The 17,476-nt window shown below is 36.3% G+C and overlaps 1 protein-coding gene across 1 annotated transcript; it reads right to left on the bottom strand.

The window, feature by feature from the left end:
- Positions 1 to 10,531: 10,531 nt before the first annotated feature.
- MS3_00003941 (uncharacterized protein) lies at positions 10,532 to 15,029 on the bottom strand (the record flags this gene model as incomplete). Its single annotated transcript, XM_012946074.2, has 3 exons — positions 10,532 to 10,903; positions 13,464 to 13,585; positions 14,740 to 15,029. 3 exons carry the CDS (start codon positions 15,027 to 15,029, stop codon positions 10,857 to 10,859), a joined length of 459 nt encoding a protein of 152 aa, XP_012801528.1. The 3' UTR covers positions 10,532 to 10,856.
- Between the last annotated feature and the right edge of the window lie 2,447 nt (positions 15,030 to 17,476).

The raw sequence follows: 17,476 nt of genomic DNA, 5'->3' as shown, positions 1-17,476 counted from the left end.
ATTCCGTCAGGTCCGCCGTCATAAGACTTATTCATGGCACCTATGACCTGTTTGATGTTGGATGGTATGAAATCAGTTTTGGATAGGCGTCTGTATGTCTGCTCTGGTACATTACCGCAGACTTAAAGTTAAATTGTAAAATGTTTAAAGAATGAATAATATTCAATACAACTCTGTGATCACTCATAAAGAACTCATGACTGGTGTGCACTGAGAGAGAGTCTCTGTTGAATAAAAAATAATAATAATTTGTTCTCAAATAACAGTTTGTTACATGAGGCACGCCAGTTTACAGGCAAGACCAAATCGTTACAAATGATACAATAGCCACTGTAGTAAAGTACTCAGCAGGGTTGATAACTTATAAGATATGAAATGTAAATGGTTGTAGTCAGTATGACAGTTGGCGCGCTTCATGAAAGTCGCATCGCGAATGTGCAACTGATGGTCAAGGATAGATCCATTAAAGGTGGGAGCTTCCAGGAATCGCAACTTTATGTCCCTTTGGAATATCTGAGGCTTTAAGGATGGTGCAGGATGAAGTCACCCGTTCCATATCTCAAAGGGGCTGAAAGAGGGAGCAAGTAAAAGAAAGGACGAGAGGCAGAGTAGCCAATATTCATGAAGGAATGTTTAAGGTATGATTACTCAGTTTAATTTCCTTTTGTTAAGGTATTTGTTGAGCAAGAGCATTTTGATAGGTTAAAGAAAATGAGTGTAAACAAGGTGTGAGTGGACATACAACTGACAAATGGAGGCGATTCAGAAAGGAGCTGAGACTATGGGATTATGTGTGGTTATAAAATATAGTGCGAAAAACAGTACTGTGATATACAGTTGACTATCTTCCTTTTTTATCGAAGCTATTGGGGCCCTTTTCATCTTTTTTTGTATGATTATTATTATTTTTTAGGTATCATAGGGTCTTGAGTAGGCTTCGCATATTAGTGAATTGTCTCGTTCGCTTGTAATAGGATTACTGGGTAGGAAGTGAAAACAATCCAACGTTCTATACACGATTCAATGAGGTATTTTGTATGATAAATCAGCATCAATACCATAGGTTCATGACATCCCACTAAACCATAAGGAGCCGTAATTAAACAAATTGTTCTGCCCTACAGACATGGGTGGATTGATGTTATCTCCCCACCATCATGTTTGCTGATCAGTAACGCAACCCTCCCTCCTTTTGTGATGTTAGGCTCTCTTACGTTTGGGGTAAGTATGAATACTGCTTTAATCAGATTCCATGGTTGGAATACACTGTCTCTACTAGTCCCATGTTACAAGCAAATCAGATGGTCAAAGAAATTGTATTATGGGTTAGATGTCCATTTAGTTTATCACACTGCTATGAAGGTAACTAATGGTTTAAAGAAGTAAGGACTAATAGCACATCAAAGGATATGAAAGAGTATATAATTGTGAAAAAAATTTTTAGGGTAAGAAAAATAAAACATTGAGCAACTCACAAGACTATATGACAGATTTTGAGCTTTGTATGTTCGGCCTTAGTAGATCAGCATCCATAAGATTAGTGAGTTATCTGTCTACTTGCAATAGAAAGAAAAAAGGCATGACACTTTGGAAGAATAATGTATATTTAACCTGTAGAGATTTGGGAACTGAAAGTGAGGGTTAGGAGCATAAGGCCATGATTAATAAACAATCAATAATAGGAAGGGATAAGTCATATGTTCTGTAATTCAGTTATATTCATATTAATAATCGTCGGGCTCGTTATATTCTTGTTCTTTCTAGATATTAGACAGTCCATAATGAAGTACCTCATCGGTGTGTGGTAATTCAAGGAAAGGTTAAAGCTCTTTAGAGTCTAGATACAGGGTCACAGTTACGGATAGTCATTGACAGTCTGTTCCACAATAAACTATATCGCACTATAAAAAAATCACAACTCAGTTGTTTTTAGCGTTTTGCGATAAGTAGTGTATATGCGTTGTTCCTTAGTCTGTAGGCTGGGTCGTGGGTCATAGTCGGACAGGAGGTTAGAAATAAGAGTCCATATATTGGTTTTTAGAGAAATATTAGGTTGTACCTTAGCCTACGACGCCATAAAGGTTCTAAAGAGAGGAGCTTACAACTATCTGTGTAATCGAGATTCGAGTTACATCCCTGCAGTTGGCGAGTGAAGCGTCTTTGAACGTCTTCTACTCTTATCTTGTCTGTGATATTCATGTTAGAGGAGACAAAAGAGCAGTAATCAAGGGTAAGTCGTACACATATTTTGTAGAGAGTAAGCTTAACCTCTGTTGTGAAGAAATTTTTCGTTATGAAACCAATTAGCCGTCTAGATTAAGAGATGATAGAAGAAGCATGTTCTTCAAAGTCCAAGCTTCCTGTGTAATTAATTCCTAGATCGTGTACTGATTTCAGTGTTTGGACTCTACTTTTATTTAAGTGAAGTTGCAGATTATAGGGGTGTTTTCCAAAGTACAAGGTCCCGCACTTGTTGGAGTTAAATGATATATATAATATTCCTCCTAGACGGTTTTCCGACTTGTTGGACCCATTCACAAAGTTCTAGTGTTTCAACTAACCTGTTGAACCCTATGTAATTTTCGGTGGATTAAAATCACCTCCGATGATTTTAAACGTATGCGGTTGGCGCGAAGCGGTGGAAAATATGTTTTTCAGTAGCTTATCAAAGTATCATCATGAGGTGGTCTGTATATATATCCCACTAGTAGATAATTTTGCGATCCACAGTTCAAAGTAACCTAGGCGGAGTTGTCTTAATCATCGAGTAATTTATCCTCGAATTTGCACGCCTGAATGTTCGAACGGACAAAGATAATTGTACCGCCTCCTATTTCATGACATCTATCGATTCGAAAGAAAACCTAGTTATCTACATGCAAGGAGTGGTCGGACACAGATGATTTGCATCAAGTTCCCGTTATTAGTACAATGGTTGGATTTATAAAGAATAAGAGGGTTTTAAGACGAATAATTTTGTTGGAAAGAGAGCGGGTATTGAACAAAGAATAAGAACCCGAGAGTTATCATGGTGAAGCAGGTTAGAGTATAAATCACAACTGGTAGTTCCATGAATAGTCATAGGATCAGCTAAGGTAAGTGTTGTGTTGCGAGGGAAAATAGATTCAACAACTTTGTCGTTCGTAATATATTTACCGTTGCCGGCAGAAGAGCCAGCGAAATTGCAAAAAAGTCTTCTCATTGCTAATGAATATAACATCTGATGTCTGCACTGTGTACATATTGGTAGCCGGACCAAGAAGACAATCAGATCTATTTGCGCAACTAAGTGGCCATTTACAATCCGGATTACTTTTTGTACCTGACGTATGGATAACATGTTCCAAATGTTTATTTCCAAGGTTCGTGGTTTATTTTAGTCCCTTCGTAGTTTAGGGAGTATCGAGTGTTGGTAAATATACTTGAAAGGTTCAAATATATCGACATAATTGTGTTGTCACTTATATACATGTCATGACTAGTTTTCCCGTTATCCGTTGTACAGTTACTGTAGCTGGGTATTGCTCTGACAGGGGTTTGGACTGTATCATCCCATTCGTTATCAGCGCAACTACTTAGAGTTAGATACAAGTCAACATTCTCAAGAGGATGGATACCGCCTACATCAGGATTGTTTTCTTCTAGGTTTTGAACTTCAGGGGATTCAGGAGAGTTTATCAGTGGTAGCATATTTGTAATATTAGATTTCGTTTTAGAATCGAACTTAATTTTACGACCATTAGGATTATGATGCGTATGGGAGTTTGACGCTCGTGGTCTGTAAACATCTTTTCCTGCGTTTCGCAGACATACGTCCATGGAGTTCCATCGGTTACGCTAGGCTACACTACGGAACACCAGATCCATCACACCTGGATGAATAAAATATTCAGAAGGTCCATAAAAGGCGCAAGATGAAGAGAAGACTGGATTTCGTAAAACAATCTTTTGGAGTGGCTAGTCAAGAACAAGAGGGGTGAACCGATCGATGAGATCCAATGGAAAAGAGACAAGTGGGCAAAACGCTTCGAAAAGTTCTTGAATGGACCAGCCATATTGAGCACACTGGATTCCAAAGAGGCATACACAAACCTCCCTGTAGACGTTACTTAATTGAGTTAGCAGGACTATCGTACCAACCAGGAATGTCAAAACGAGAGGATCCAACAGCATTTCAGTCGAAGCTTCAGAGTTAGTTACACATGTAGTTTCAAAGATTCATCACATTCACTCCATAAAGACTTGCCGTAAGAATGGTGCCGACAGACAGATAATGACACTTCATCAAGATTCTGAGGAGGAGAGATCTTAGTAAGTATGAGGGCCACAGAGGCACAATACTACAGTCAGTGCAACAGTAAGCTTCCAACAGTGTCAACAAATGGAACCAAAGATTCAGTATACGTCCAACCTTTTGAGTAGTAAGTGAGCTTTCGTAAAACAAGCAACATTATTGGATGCTGGGGACGAGACTGATGAAACCCTTCGCAATATGTGTGGTAAAAAAACCAACAGTCACTACAATCAATCCTATGCAAACCGAAGGAAATTCGAGCACTTAACTTCCACCTGAAGTTTGTGCCTATGATGTCGTTCAGAAGAACGATGAAAGCTCCACTAACAAATCATCAAGCTCGGAGAACAAAACTCCACCAAAGATGAATCTGTTCGAATGCATGGAGCAGAAACTTGTATGCCTACCACAATTATCGTCGAAATTCCCAGGTATTTGTAAACGGCTATCTACGAAAATTACGTCAAATCCATTGAGCAGAGACGATCGATATTAACTCGCAGACGAGGACAATCCAACTGCCAATGTACGAGGTTAGGAAAAGACTCTGTATGTGGACAGGTCACATTTTGCTCAAACCATTAACTCATCACAAAGCAAGTAGTGACTCAATCCCCACGGCATTAATAAACCAGGCAGATCACGAAGCACATGATACCGAGAATCAGAGACTAAGATTGAGGCCACAAATACCACTTGTAAACAAGTAGGAAGGAGAACACAACACAGAGTTGGTGTTAGAACTTTGGTCGTCGGTCTACGCTCTAATATAAGTAATAGCCTGGGGTTCACGTGATCCAGTGCTACAGGTCAAGGAGGCTCGTTGGTCAAAATCTGCTTCAATTCCGTTCACAATCATTTGGAACACTTGAAGACCGGCTCAGCGATGTTTTGTCGCGCCTTATTCAAATCTCCCAAATCATTGTTTACGATTGGATGTACTGTGATGGTACGTTGTGGTCTCTCTAATTTCTTCCTTAAGTCTTCATCCCACAAGTCTTGGAATTCAATATATGAATTCACTGTTAAAGATATCAATGGTGTGGATGTCTCCTTAGAGAAATACCGGTTTGTTCGATATTCTTCTATATAGGATGATAATTATTCGTTGTTTAGTGGTCACGTTTGTCTAATTGTTAACGTCGCTTGTAAGTGAGGCGCAACGGACAAGAACTATCGCCAACTCCAGGAGATGCACACTCGACTGGTTGGCAAAGGCCTCCGTATATTAGCGTTCCCCTGCAACCAATTCGGCGGACAGGTATGTAACACTTAAACCAATGCTATTTGCAGGAACCCTGGGCGGAAGCGGAGATTAAGAAGTTTGTGACTGAAAAGTATGGCGTCCAATTCGATATGTTTTCCAAGATAAAAGTCAATGGGTCTGACGCTGATGATCTCTATAAATTTCTTAAAAGTAGACTACATGGTACCCTAACAAAGTAATTGTTTTTTTTCTTTATTAATGTCGTAGTGATATTAAGTGGAACTTCTCTAAATTCCTTATAGATCGTCAAGGCCAACCGGTTAAAAGATATTCTCCTACAACTGCCCCAAATGTGAGTCGCTGAATTTTCATTATTTCTATTTTGTTATCAGTTCTGACTGTCTAAATAGATAGACGTAACTTAAGATAAATTGACAAAATAAGCAATCCACCCTACACATTTCGATTTTTTCTTGATTGCTTAAGTATTTTGTTGTGTTGTTTCTTAAGTATTTAACTTTCAGTCACTTAATGGGTGCGTTAACTTCCTCCCGTCTAATGACATGCAGACGTAAAACATGGCTCATAAACAAATCACTTAAGGTCACCATATAATGCACTTCACAAGAAATTGGTGTTAAAACAAACATTAGTAATATATGCTAACATCAGAAATTGAGGAGCGAAGTATTCCGCCTGGTTGATCGCGAGTAATGTCGTTACGTTACGTCACGTAACCTATAGTTCCTGTGGATTTGAAGCTGCCATTAAGAAATTTTACTCATTTGAATATTTAGCAGGTTAGTGACCTCGCTGAACATTAGTTGTTTAGATGATTTCATCAATTCGTTTCCAAACTAGTCTGACCTCAATAGTGGTTATACGTCAAAGAAACCAATCTGGACACAGCATATTACCTCACAGCCGGTACATGTTGATAAAGTTACCGGTTAATTGTCATGAATGACAAAATGAAACACCAACTTTAGTTACTTGTTAGTTTTATGGTACGTGAAATATAGTCCATCGCTACTTAGTTACTTCAGTTATTGGTCATGTCAAACTTCATAAATGAAATTCGAGTTTAAGTTAACTATCTTACATTGCACTATATGACGTCATAGACCAAACGATTTTCCGACTCAGTTCTGAAATAGTTATCTGTACCGAAGAAACTAGAACTTCAGGAACGAACCTTCGTGTCTTTACTGAGTAACCTTACTTCACAATATTGTCATTTCGGTTTTGTATGTCTTGGTCTCCAATGTGACAGTCATTTTCGTCAATAACACTATTGGGTTAATAGACGTCCACACTCGTGACTGTTTGGATTGAACTTAGTTAAATGCTATGTCTATATAATTAGTTCTCCTAAAGTTTGATTTTTCTCAAAAAGCTTGTACATCGCCTTGTAATAGTCCGCAAGCCTGCAATCAGTTGTACATCAGTGTACTACAAGCACTAGGTATGATAATTACGGTTTGCGTGGGAGCGTACAAAACTTCTGTATGGCAGTCTTCATCTTTCCATTTCCTGGTTGTGACACCGGTTAGCGCGTTTAGCACTTGGATGTGTAGCGGTTATTGAACCATATATCAATCCAAGCACAGTTTGTGTCAAGCAATAGTGGAATCCTCGACTACTGCAGGGTTCAAGGGCTAGGAATATCTAATTTCCTCACACTACGTAATTCATATATATTGCAGATCTAACTTATTACAAGTGATTTTTTCTCTTCATTTACCTGCCCTGCGTCTGTTGGGGCAGACTTACTGATTGATATTGGCGAGATAATCGCAAGCTATGATTACGTGGAGTAACCCACTTCTTGTCTGGCACCCGTAAATGATCTTTCTCCGATCTCACCTTTTCTATTTGTAATACATTTTTAATGTACTGTACTTCACATAGCGTTGATTCTGTAGTTTGTAATACTGATATGGAGTGTGGGAAATTGAACTAGTGTATGTCCATACCAAACAATTCCTTGATTTTGACCGTCTACCGTATTAGGTGGTTAGTCTCAGGTATGATGCTTAATGTCTAATAGTGACAAAATTCATGAAACTGTCACAGTTTTATCGATAAGTAATCACCTTTTAGTTTTAGGATTTCTGACCAAACTTTTAATTTTTGTAGGATATTGTAGGAGATATCATGGAGCTTTTGGAAAAGAAGTGATCAATGGAACTTTTGAGCTTTGAACAAATTCTCGCTATATGACGATGGCAATCTCAAATGTTCACTGATTACCATTTGATGAAATCAGTTTTGTGTGCACCTGATTGCAGAATTTTGTTTACCTTGCTCATATTTTTCATTGAAACTACTTCTCAGAATAAATGTGTTATCTATAATTGAATGACTTGTACTTCACTGGACTTACTTACGAGTTAACTGAAATACTTCTCATCGCACTTACCAAGCAATTCTATTTCAGAAGTAAACAATAGCGGTTGGGCTGTTAAAGAAGCCGGTGCATGTTTGCGTTGTTTTCTTCTAAGCCCTTATTATTAATAAGAAATATCAGCCCTGTGGTATGACAAAGTAGTCTAGTCAATCTACCCATCTGATCTTAGTGTAAGCTCTTTTTCTGAATGGGTCTTTAAACTGGCCTAACAATCTAAGGGTTCGTGCAAAGTATCTGAGAGATATACTTCCGTTTGTAATGTTAGATGCGGATATCCGTCCTAACAATTGGTCTGAAACTTTATTTTACTACTTTTATTTAACCGCATATCAAAAGACGTTGATTACACCAAGAGAAATGAATTTCGAATATCACTAAGAACTCCACCGTCTAACTGTGCGTTGAAGGGCAGGCTACCCAAATATTGTCCGATTTAAGGCCGTGAACATGATACGATCTTTGTACTATCAAAGTGGTTGTTATCGTTATTACGAAGAAGACAAAAGCCTGTATCTACATAGGTGTTAGTTTTGGGAATGGTGATATGACACGAAACCGACTTCGGGACGGCAAATGTTCAGGTTGTATTAATTTACAGCACAGTTGTGGAGTCAGCGCAGTCGCCGAATTGAAGATTTTCGACAGCCATGTCGGCGAGACTCTAATTTAGGGACGAGCCAATCAGAAGCGTTTGAGCAATTTCAAGGTCACGGAGTCAAGTTCAACACGCGCTGCTAACACACGATCGGTTCACAGCGGATTTTAGAGAGTAGGTGATTAATGAGAGGTTACAACAGATAGGACGGCGAGACTCTAATTTAGGGACGAGCCAATCAGAAGCGTTTGAGCAATTTCAATTATTAGTCAATCAGAAGACAGCATAAAGTAAAAATATATTAAAAGAAAGTAATAAATTACAGTGGACATTCTTCTTTGACATGATTTAAAAACTCGTATGTTAGCATCCTAACCCTAACCTTAACCCTCACTTGACTCTAAACCTTAACCCTCAACTAACCCTAACCTTACCCGTAAACCTAACTCTAACCCAATAGACGAGTTTCTATTCCATATGCATTGTGAATTCTGAACCTCTGAACCTTAATCAAACCTTAACAAGTTTTTAAATCATGTAAAAGGAGAATATCCACTGTAATTCATTACTTTCATATAATATATTTTCACTTTATACTAACTTTCTTCTGATTGGCTAATAATTGTCAAGGTCACTTAAGATTCGTTCAAAGGTCGTCCTTAAATTAGAGTCTCGCCGCCATGTCCATTTATTGTTGTTTCTGAATGACTGCTTGGATTCGACAGCATTGCAGTCTGAGCAACCAAATGCCTGGGAACATGGTACTGCGCACTATATGTGATCTGTTATTAGTCGGAACACTCGTGTCTCTGGATGGTGGGTGAATTAGTGCCGACGGTGACATGGCTGATAAGGTCGACTTGTGTGTATATTGAATGTCAGATCGGTTTGTGTCAACCTATGGCACAGGCGCCCTCATGATGTTAGTCTGGTTGTAAAATGTCGGGTTCAAAACATCGATGGGATCAGTCTCGATGTATGATTTCTAAGCCTGACCCCTCCGATTTGGTATCAGATAACTCTGTATGCGGTCATAGTTGTCTGATGGATTGCTGACACTCAGTAGCAATACCATGTCGGTGATGTGGAGGTTCGACGAAGTCTAACTGGGTACCCGGTTACATAATTCAGTCGGAGTCACCATGTAGAGGAAAAGGTTCCGATAGCTCGGACATGTGCTACAAATGCTGTCTCAGCTATTTCCATATTGTGCTTTATTTTCTGAGGCTGAGACCTATTAGAAAAGCGGATATGGAGCCCGGCTATGAAAGAAAGATGTATAAGACTGGCATCTGCTGATCCATTCACAAATTCCTGGTTGGGATTCCTGATGTGATACAACTCTGGCTTGAGGTGCTGTCAGACATGACAACCACTTCTGCTGATGAGGTCAATAGAAGTTATCAATGCACAATTATGGTTAAATTGGGCTATTACGTTCCCTGGACTTCACTTATCAGCAGCACTTAATTCAAATAAGGCGACATTTCTAAAGGGTTCAAAACCACAGGTTGTTGTTTAGGTGTCAATGTCAAGGTTGGACTTGATAGTTTCAAGTAAATACAGCATTGAGTAGAAAGTTAGTAATAAATATGTTTTTTTGTTACTTCCAAATGAGTAGAAAACTGTATTTCCGACGTTTCGTGACTCAATATTAATCCACTTTTTCAGAGTAAATAACCAACCGAAAAAGATTAACACAACTTTAAATAATACAAAGGAAATAACCCCACGTACTGTTTAAACTTGTGTTAATTACATTTCGGTTATTTATTTACTGTGAAGAAGTGGCTTACATTAGATCACGAAACGTCAAAAATAGAATTCTCTACTCATTGAGATATTCACAAGAAATATACCTATTATCCATAGGTTATATTTTTGTTTGAGTAATTCTTTTTGTATTTCAGAGAATAATTTTCTTAGTTATTCTTGGACGTATTAATAATAAATTGAAGTACATATTATTTTATCTGCATGCTCCGATGACCTCGCCTTTTCATTGTGTAAAAAAAGAAAACAAACTAACTATGTGTACTTATATTTACAGAGTAAACACAAGTCTTAATTATTGATTTGTTAAGTATAAATATCATGTACTTTTTAATTAGATAAAACTATTTTTATGCACATTAATTGCTCTTATAATTTACATGTTAGAACACACACACACACACACTGTCATTAATTATCTGCGTTATTTAATGCATTTTAACAAGTGCAAAATATATTGAGATAAAATGAGATAATCATCATATTCATAATCAATCAATCCATAATCAAATTGTTGTTATGATCAGTCATTCAAAAGAAGTCCACATTGTATTTTATTTGAAGAAAAACAAAACAACTATACAAACCCGACAATATCATGTTGGTATATGTTTGTTAATAAATCTGAAAAAAGACAGAAAAAGAAGTATTTTGATGAAGATTGAATTTTATCTAGTATAAAATAATTATCATTATTAATTCACTTTACCAAGAATATGTTCTATGTACTTTATTATAAGCTACAATTTGTGCATGTGTTCACACATACAACAGGGTAGTAACACTTACTAACTGACTACTTAAACCATAGTAGGCTGAGAAGAGTCATTCAAACCCATGGCTTTTAATGATTAGAAGTTAGATTATTTAACCTTTAAGTCATTGATTTAATTGTAAATTCTAATCAAAGTAACGGTTTATTGTTTATATTAAATATTGTTTAAATCTATGTTGATTCAGCAATATACTAAGATTAGTAAACCAGGTATATTTCATGTGTTAAATGTGTCTTGATTGTGGTGACTAGCACATGATTTTGAATTTCAAACATTTTAATATTCCTTGGTTAAATATATATCTGAAACAATGTGTATAGGTGATTAGATCACGTGGATACTAAGTTAGAAGATATCACAAAATTGGCAAGCTTAGGAGTTCCTCAAACAGTAATGAGAGTTTTGTAATCATCATCATATCAGATTAAAAAACAATAAGCACCAAATTAAGTAAAATTTTTCTACTTCTGGAAAATAGTTAATGCTGCTGGACTTCTGTACATACCGTCCGCGGTTAGATTTCTAAGATTTATATCGAATCTCACAATATGAATTGGTGGTGTTTTACAACAGACAAAGTGGTATTTACAATCTTGTACAAATCTCTTGAGAATATGTGTTTCACATGAAACACTGATGGAAAAACGTGACTTTAATCGATAGTTAACATCTACCATTTTGTTTCAATTGTCATAACGTCAATAATATCTATATTTACGCTAATTATGACTATAACAACAGGATACAAACTGACTGCTGAAATTTATAATACACAAATGAGCTGAGAGTATTTCAGGGCTTATGAACTATATAACTTTATTCCTCGATTGTTTATGGTCATTTATTTTCAGATGAGTAATATTAAGTTAAGTCATGGATGTTCTTAACTACTCTACTAAATCAAAAACACTACGCATTTTCGCAATTCAAATACACATACACACCAGGAAATAACGACGCTGATCAAGTGGTAACAGATGGATTATTTTTGCTTTGAGTTATGCGCAAATTCGTACAGATATTTGCAGATTTATACCAAGGACTGGCTTTATCTAAACAACCAATGAAAACAAGGGAACTAGGAACAACTATTTTGTCCTATTGTGGGACTCATCGACCGTATCTATCTTATCTCCCACCCCACTCACAACTATATCGGGTGTGAGACAGATATCACCAGTGAGAATGGGTGATGGCCATGCAATATCTCAAAATATGGATGTAAATTACGAAGTAGAAACTCAGTGGTTTGAACATTAAGCGATCGCTGCTAACCTTGACGATCACGGGTTCGCACCCTGAGGGATCGCGGATACAAACTACTGGCGAGTCCCTTACCCGAACGAAATACCTTCCAATTGCTTCCTGGTCATCAATGGTCATCCAACTGAAGTCGGTTCATGACAAAAAATTAGAATTTTCAGTGTTCTCTAAAACTCTTATACAATCGTGAACATTTAATTCACTAATATTAAAGATGATGTTATACGGTACAGGAATGGAGTCTGACTGATTGCCTAGTGACCATCAGTTTCATGTCGTTTTATTTGATTGTCGATCACAATAATAATAGTTTGAACTCCCCAATATGCATTTACATGATCGTTCAGTAATATTATTTCAAAACTTATGCGGTGTAAATTTGATGATAAGTCAATTGTCCGGTCACCTCGGTTATAATTAGTAATGGTGGCAATCAACATAGTCGTTATGGCAGAAGACAGTGGCTTGAGAGTGTACGAGTAAAAGCAGGTTACATTGCATTTTAATTGTCAATTCCACTTGCATCTTTTACCTCTATTTCCTTCTCATCCTGTTCGTTTTGTGTAGCACATCATGTTACTCACTAATATTCAGAAGCTAATGGCATTTTCAATCAATTTTGTACATAAGAAGCATAATATCCCTTCGTCGTTGAGTTGAATTTATGGATATGTTACATAAACTTGTGACTTTCAGTCAACTTATTGTTACAATTGTGACAGTTACTTCGATCTCTTGTTTAGTCATCAAAAATTTGTTACGGCATGATAGTTTTAGTATTTTGTGTTATTAGTACTCGTTTCGATTGTTGGTTGCACTGTGGTATTGACAAAACTACTGGCTATCAAGTAGATTATCGTATATTTTGGTAAATAATCCCCATACAGCTATTCCAAGAACCTCTTCATCTCTGAATGCATATGCACGCGGTAAGCACCATAGAAACCTCATGTACTGAGGCTTGTAAATATATTTCTTATATTGTCATTATTAATACTACCGTATTTTACAAAGAGCTACTGTTTTCGTTCCGCGATTTCGACACATCACTTAGTCGTTTGGTCGGAAACACCAAACGAAATTAACCGTAATATTTTCGATTAAATAAAAATTGAGAACAGTTACGTCACATTAACTTCACTTACTGTTCTGAAAATGATCAAATAAATATTTCAAGTTATACAACGCATGCTTTTCTGGCGTCAGATATAAATTAAATCTTGAACCCAAAGACATGATGTTACGCTTTAGTATGCAAATTGCTTGGCTGTAAAAAGCAAGATGAGATTACAAGGGAATATTTAAATACAATAGTGAGTGTACGTGGTTGTTCCATATCTTAATTAAATCTACAAAGTTTAACTCTGTACATAGGCAAACAGTATTAATCGACATTACGAAAGTAATAGAGCAAGAATAAATGTTACTTCCACATAATTCTATGAAGGATTTGACAGAAAACTCGATCACTAGTTCCTTATCGCTCTGTAAACACGATGCTATTGAGTAACTAGGTCGAAATCCAATGGCCTACATAACCACTTTAAGTCAATCCTAAAGCGAGAAAGCCCAAACTTTATCCAATTTCATCGGTAGATTGTCGCCTTACTCTTAATCTGGTTGACTCGCGCGTGTACCATAGAAAGTACACAATGATAAGTTTTCGATAGAACAATGAGAAGATGGAGTTGATCTGAGAAAGGCGATGTATTTGCAATCTACATTTCGAACAATCTAGTCACACATATACTTGTCAGAGCATTTTATATTATTATTAATATGCCTTGACAAGTATCTGTGTGACCAGATTGTTCGAAATGTATAGTGCAAATACATCGCCTTTCTCAGATCAACTCCGTCTTCTCATTGTTCTATCGAAATTTACAAAAGGGACCAATTGCTTTAGATAAGATTTTCCTTTGAAACTATGATGAAGCGACTATCCAGTGCTCAATTGTTTATCATGGTTTCCTCAATAATGTTGCGTCATGATGGAGATCACTCTCGAACTAATCTTATGCTGTGTGTAATCAGTAATAAAAGGATAAGACAAACATGATACTAGTCACCAATCAATTGTTAGTATTTCAGTTCTACAATGGAGTAGTTGCAACCCAAATAGCTTAGTGGCAACGTTTCGAACGATCAAGTTGGGTGACACTTGTTTGGATACTGAAGGAGGCATCAGTTCTTTCGCGATTGGAGATCTACCATGTTGACGAGCACCAACTATCAGGAAACCTAGTTAGACGGTTTCCTGTCGACTATCTTCAACCACCTAACTTCTCGAAATAACATTTACTTATTAAAAGTACAATTGGTCCCATACTTAACAAGTCCTATATTTATTCTAAAATAATTCCTTAATACTACATTGTTCAAATACTAAAAATTTGTAATAAAAATAAAGTTAATACTTACCAACGATCTGATTGAGAAATATCACGAGTGGAAATATCCAACAGTTTTAACTTGGGATAAATTTCAACAAAATCTCTAGGATAAATTATTGGTTGGTCAAGAATTGCAGTGATCAAAGTAAACAAATGCATGGTATAAGCAAAGCATGTGGGCGATGTAAATGTTTCAATTCCATAGTTTATATAATGAATTGGATTATTATTATTATTATCATTAGACAATTCTATGCCATCAAATGGAACTGAAAAATGCTCATTTATATGAACGTAATCATTGGAAAACTTATCCATGAATTTATCATTCTTTGCTGTTACTGAATTCTGGAACAAGGTAAAACACAGATCAGAAACAAATTAATCGCTGATTGGGTCATTTACTTTATCCATTTATCAAATATCAACTAACAATAATTGACTAGTAAGGACTGTGCAATTGGAAGACTATATTGTGCCAGAAACTAATAATTAAAAGTCAAACAACACAAATCTTGATCTTTGATTTTATACAATTGATTTTAAATTTAACAATAGTTAAATAATAAATCCATTAGAAATTGGATATTTATGTTTTGTCATTTTGTTTCCAATATTTGTTGCCCTTTGTAAATATCATTTAAAATTTATGTGGAAAGAGAACAGTTTGATATAACTTTTTGTATAGGAAAAGGTACTAAAACTCCCTTTACTAGTGAGTACACCAAGTTGGTACACTAAAATTTTAAACAAATGTGCTTTCAATTGATTGGTCGCTGAGTATTAATAAATGTGATGTTTATCTAGTCGTTGTAGTGATCAGTACTCAATGATCAATCAGTTGTAACTATTTTAGTCCCACTGGAGGTCAGTCGCAGTCCAAATGACTCAGTAGTAACATCTCAGATCATGAAGCCGAGTGACATGTGATTGAATCATCAAGAGAGTATTAATTCCATCAAGATCGCAGACATACCTTGCTGAAGAGTGCCGAAAAGCACGAAATCCAGGTCTAGGATATCCTAACGACTGTATCCAACCACTTAACAAGTATATACTTCGTAAATATACGCATTAATGTACATATATTCTTTTATTCCAAGACTTCGTGATTATTGGGTTTCGTTAGGACGGAATATAAACGCAAGATTACTTTTCAGATTAGTGTGAATTTTGTTCAGTATGAAGTTCGTTTTATTTCACTGTAAGATTTTGTTCAACATATTATTCAATTTATAACAGTTTAGGAAGTATGCATTAGTAGTACGATCTTTCCGAGCAACAGTAATACTACTAGCTAAAAATACTTTTCTTATCTAATAAAATAAAATATTCATATGCTGTTTTATCCCGATAAGAATAATGAATAGTAATTTTTGGGATCCATTTGTAGTGACCTACTTTTACCAAGAGAACGGGATTGATTTAATTGAAACAATTATTATTATAACCAATTGTACCAGTGATTGTTTTACTGTGCTCGTTTGTTTAACTGTGCTAAAGACAGCCATATTACTACTCCATTGATTGCGACCTTGCACGGGTTCGGTTACGCTCGATAACCACGCTTGTACTCCTTTGGCACGATCTCGGTATCCTTTCGACACCACGAGATCGCCAACAAATACATCTTGACTACAGCCATCAACTGCCTTTTGATATTTGGCTTACGGGGATTCTATCAGTTAACTGGCACGTAGTCTTCTTGTAGTGGTGTTCATAGTCAACCGCGACTCGACTCCACGCTTCACATTTATGGGCCAATACTATGAGTATATTTTTATCGTGTAATTGTTATGTAACCAAACTGTTCATATTCATGACCCTCTTATTATGAGTTTTATTTCGACCTATGAACTGTTGTTATACGATTTACCATTCTTGAGTTATGGTCTGTCTGTTAATCACCACCTCCCTCATTTACAGCCACTTCTGGCTAAATATTGTACAAATGTTATTTTCTATTTTATGGTACGTTGTGGTCTGTTTGATTGGTGTATAAACCCTGTATGTTTGAAATAAATGATTTATATTGAAAAAGTTGAGATTTTTGTTCTGTACTCAACTGGCTGGGCTAGGCGGAAAGCGAGACCAATAAGGACTCCAGGTTGCTCGTACGTGTTTTGTACGTCACTGGTTCGATCGATAATTCGTTGCACTCTGATTGGCGGTATCGTTGCGATATACAATAAACGGGGCACACAGGTCCACAAGTTATAACATATGCTAAATACTAAACACAGAAATTAACATGGTTATAAGTTAGTTAAAACGTGGGTGAATGTTAGATTCGAATTTCGTAGGTCGATTAACAAGTGTTAATAAACTAAAAGCTGACTATCAAGCTAAATTCGTGACCCCAGATATATCAAAGTTGTCTTTCAGTCATATTTTTAAATATTAGAACAAATGCATTTCGCCCAAGTTTTTAAACAATTATTTTGTCGAAGTGATTCTTAAAGATATATTTTTCTCTACATTTCTTTTAAGTCATATTGTATGATAGTAGGAGTTTCAATTGGTGGAATGGTGTTATGAAAACTTTTAATTATTTGTTAAGTAGTTTGTTACTTGTTGAAGTGGAGAATCTTATATATGCGTAAGCAAATTTTCCATGAACTTGTGTCGTCTGCTTAGTTGTATCGTTTATCCAACAACCATTATGTTGAACAGTCTAGTTGACTAGGAATACTCTTCTTATGATAAAGAAATAAGATACACGTGGCTAGAGGCAATGGTAAAATATTTTATGATTTCTTTAACTA

Source organism: Schistosoma haematobium, chromosome ZW, assembly GCF_000699445.3.
Source record: "Schistosoma haematobium chromosome ZW, whole genome shotgun sequence".
NCBI lineage: Eukaryota > Metazoa > Platyhelminthes > Trematoda > Strigeidida > Schistosomatidae > Schistosoma > Schistosoma haematobium.
The sequence above is the reverse complement of the archived record's forward strand: the minus strand, read 5'-3'. Positions and strand labels throughout refer to the sequence as shown.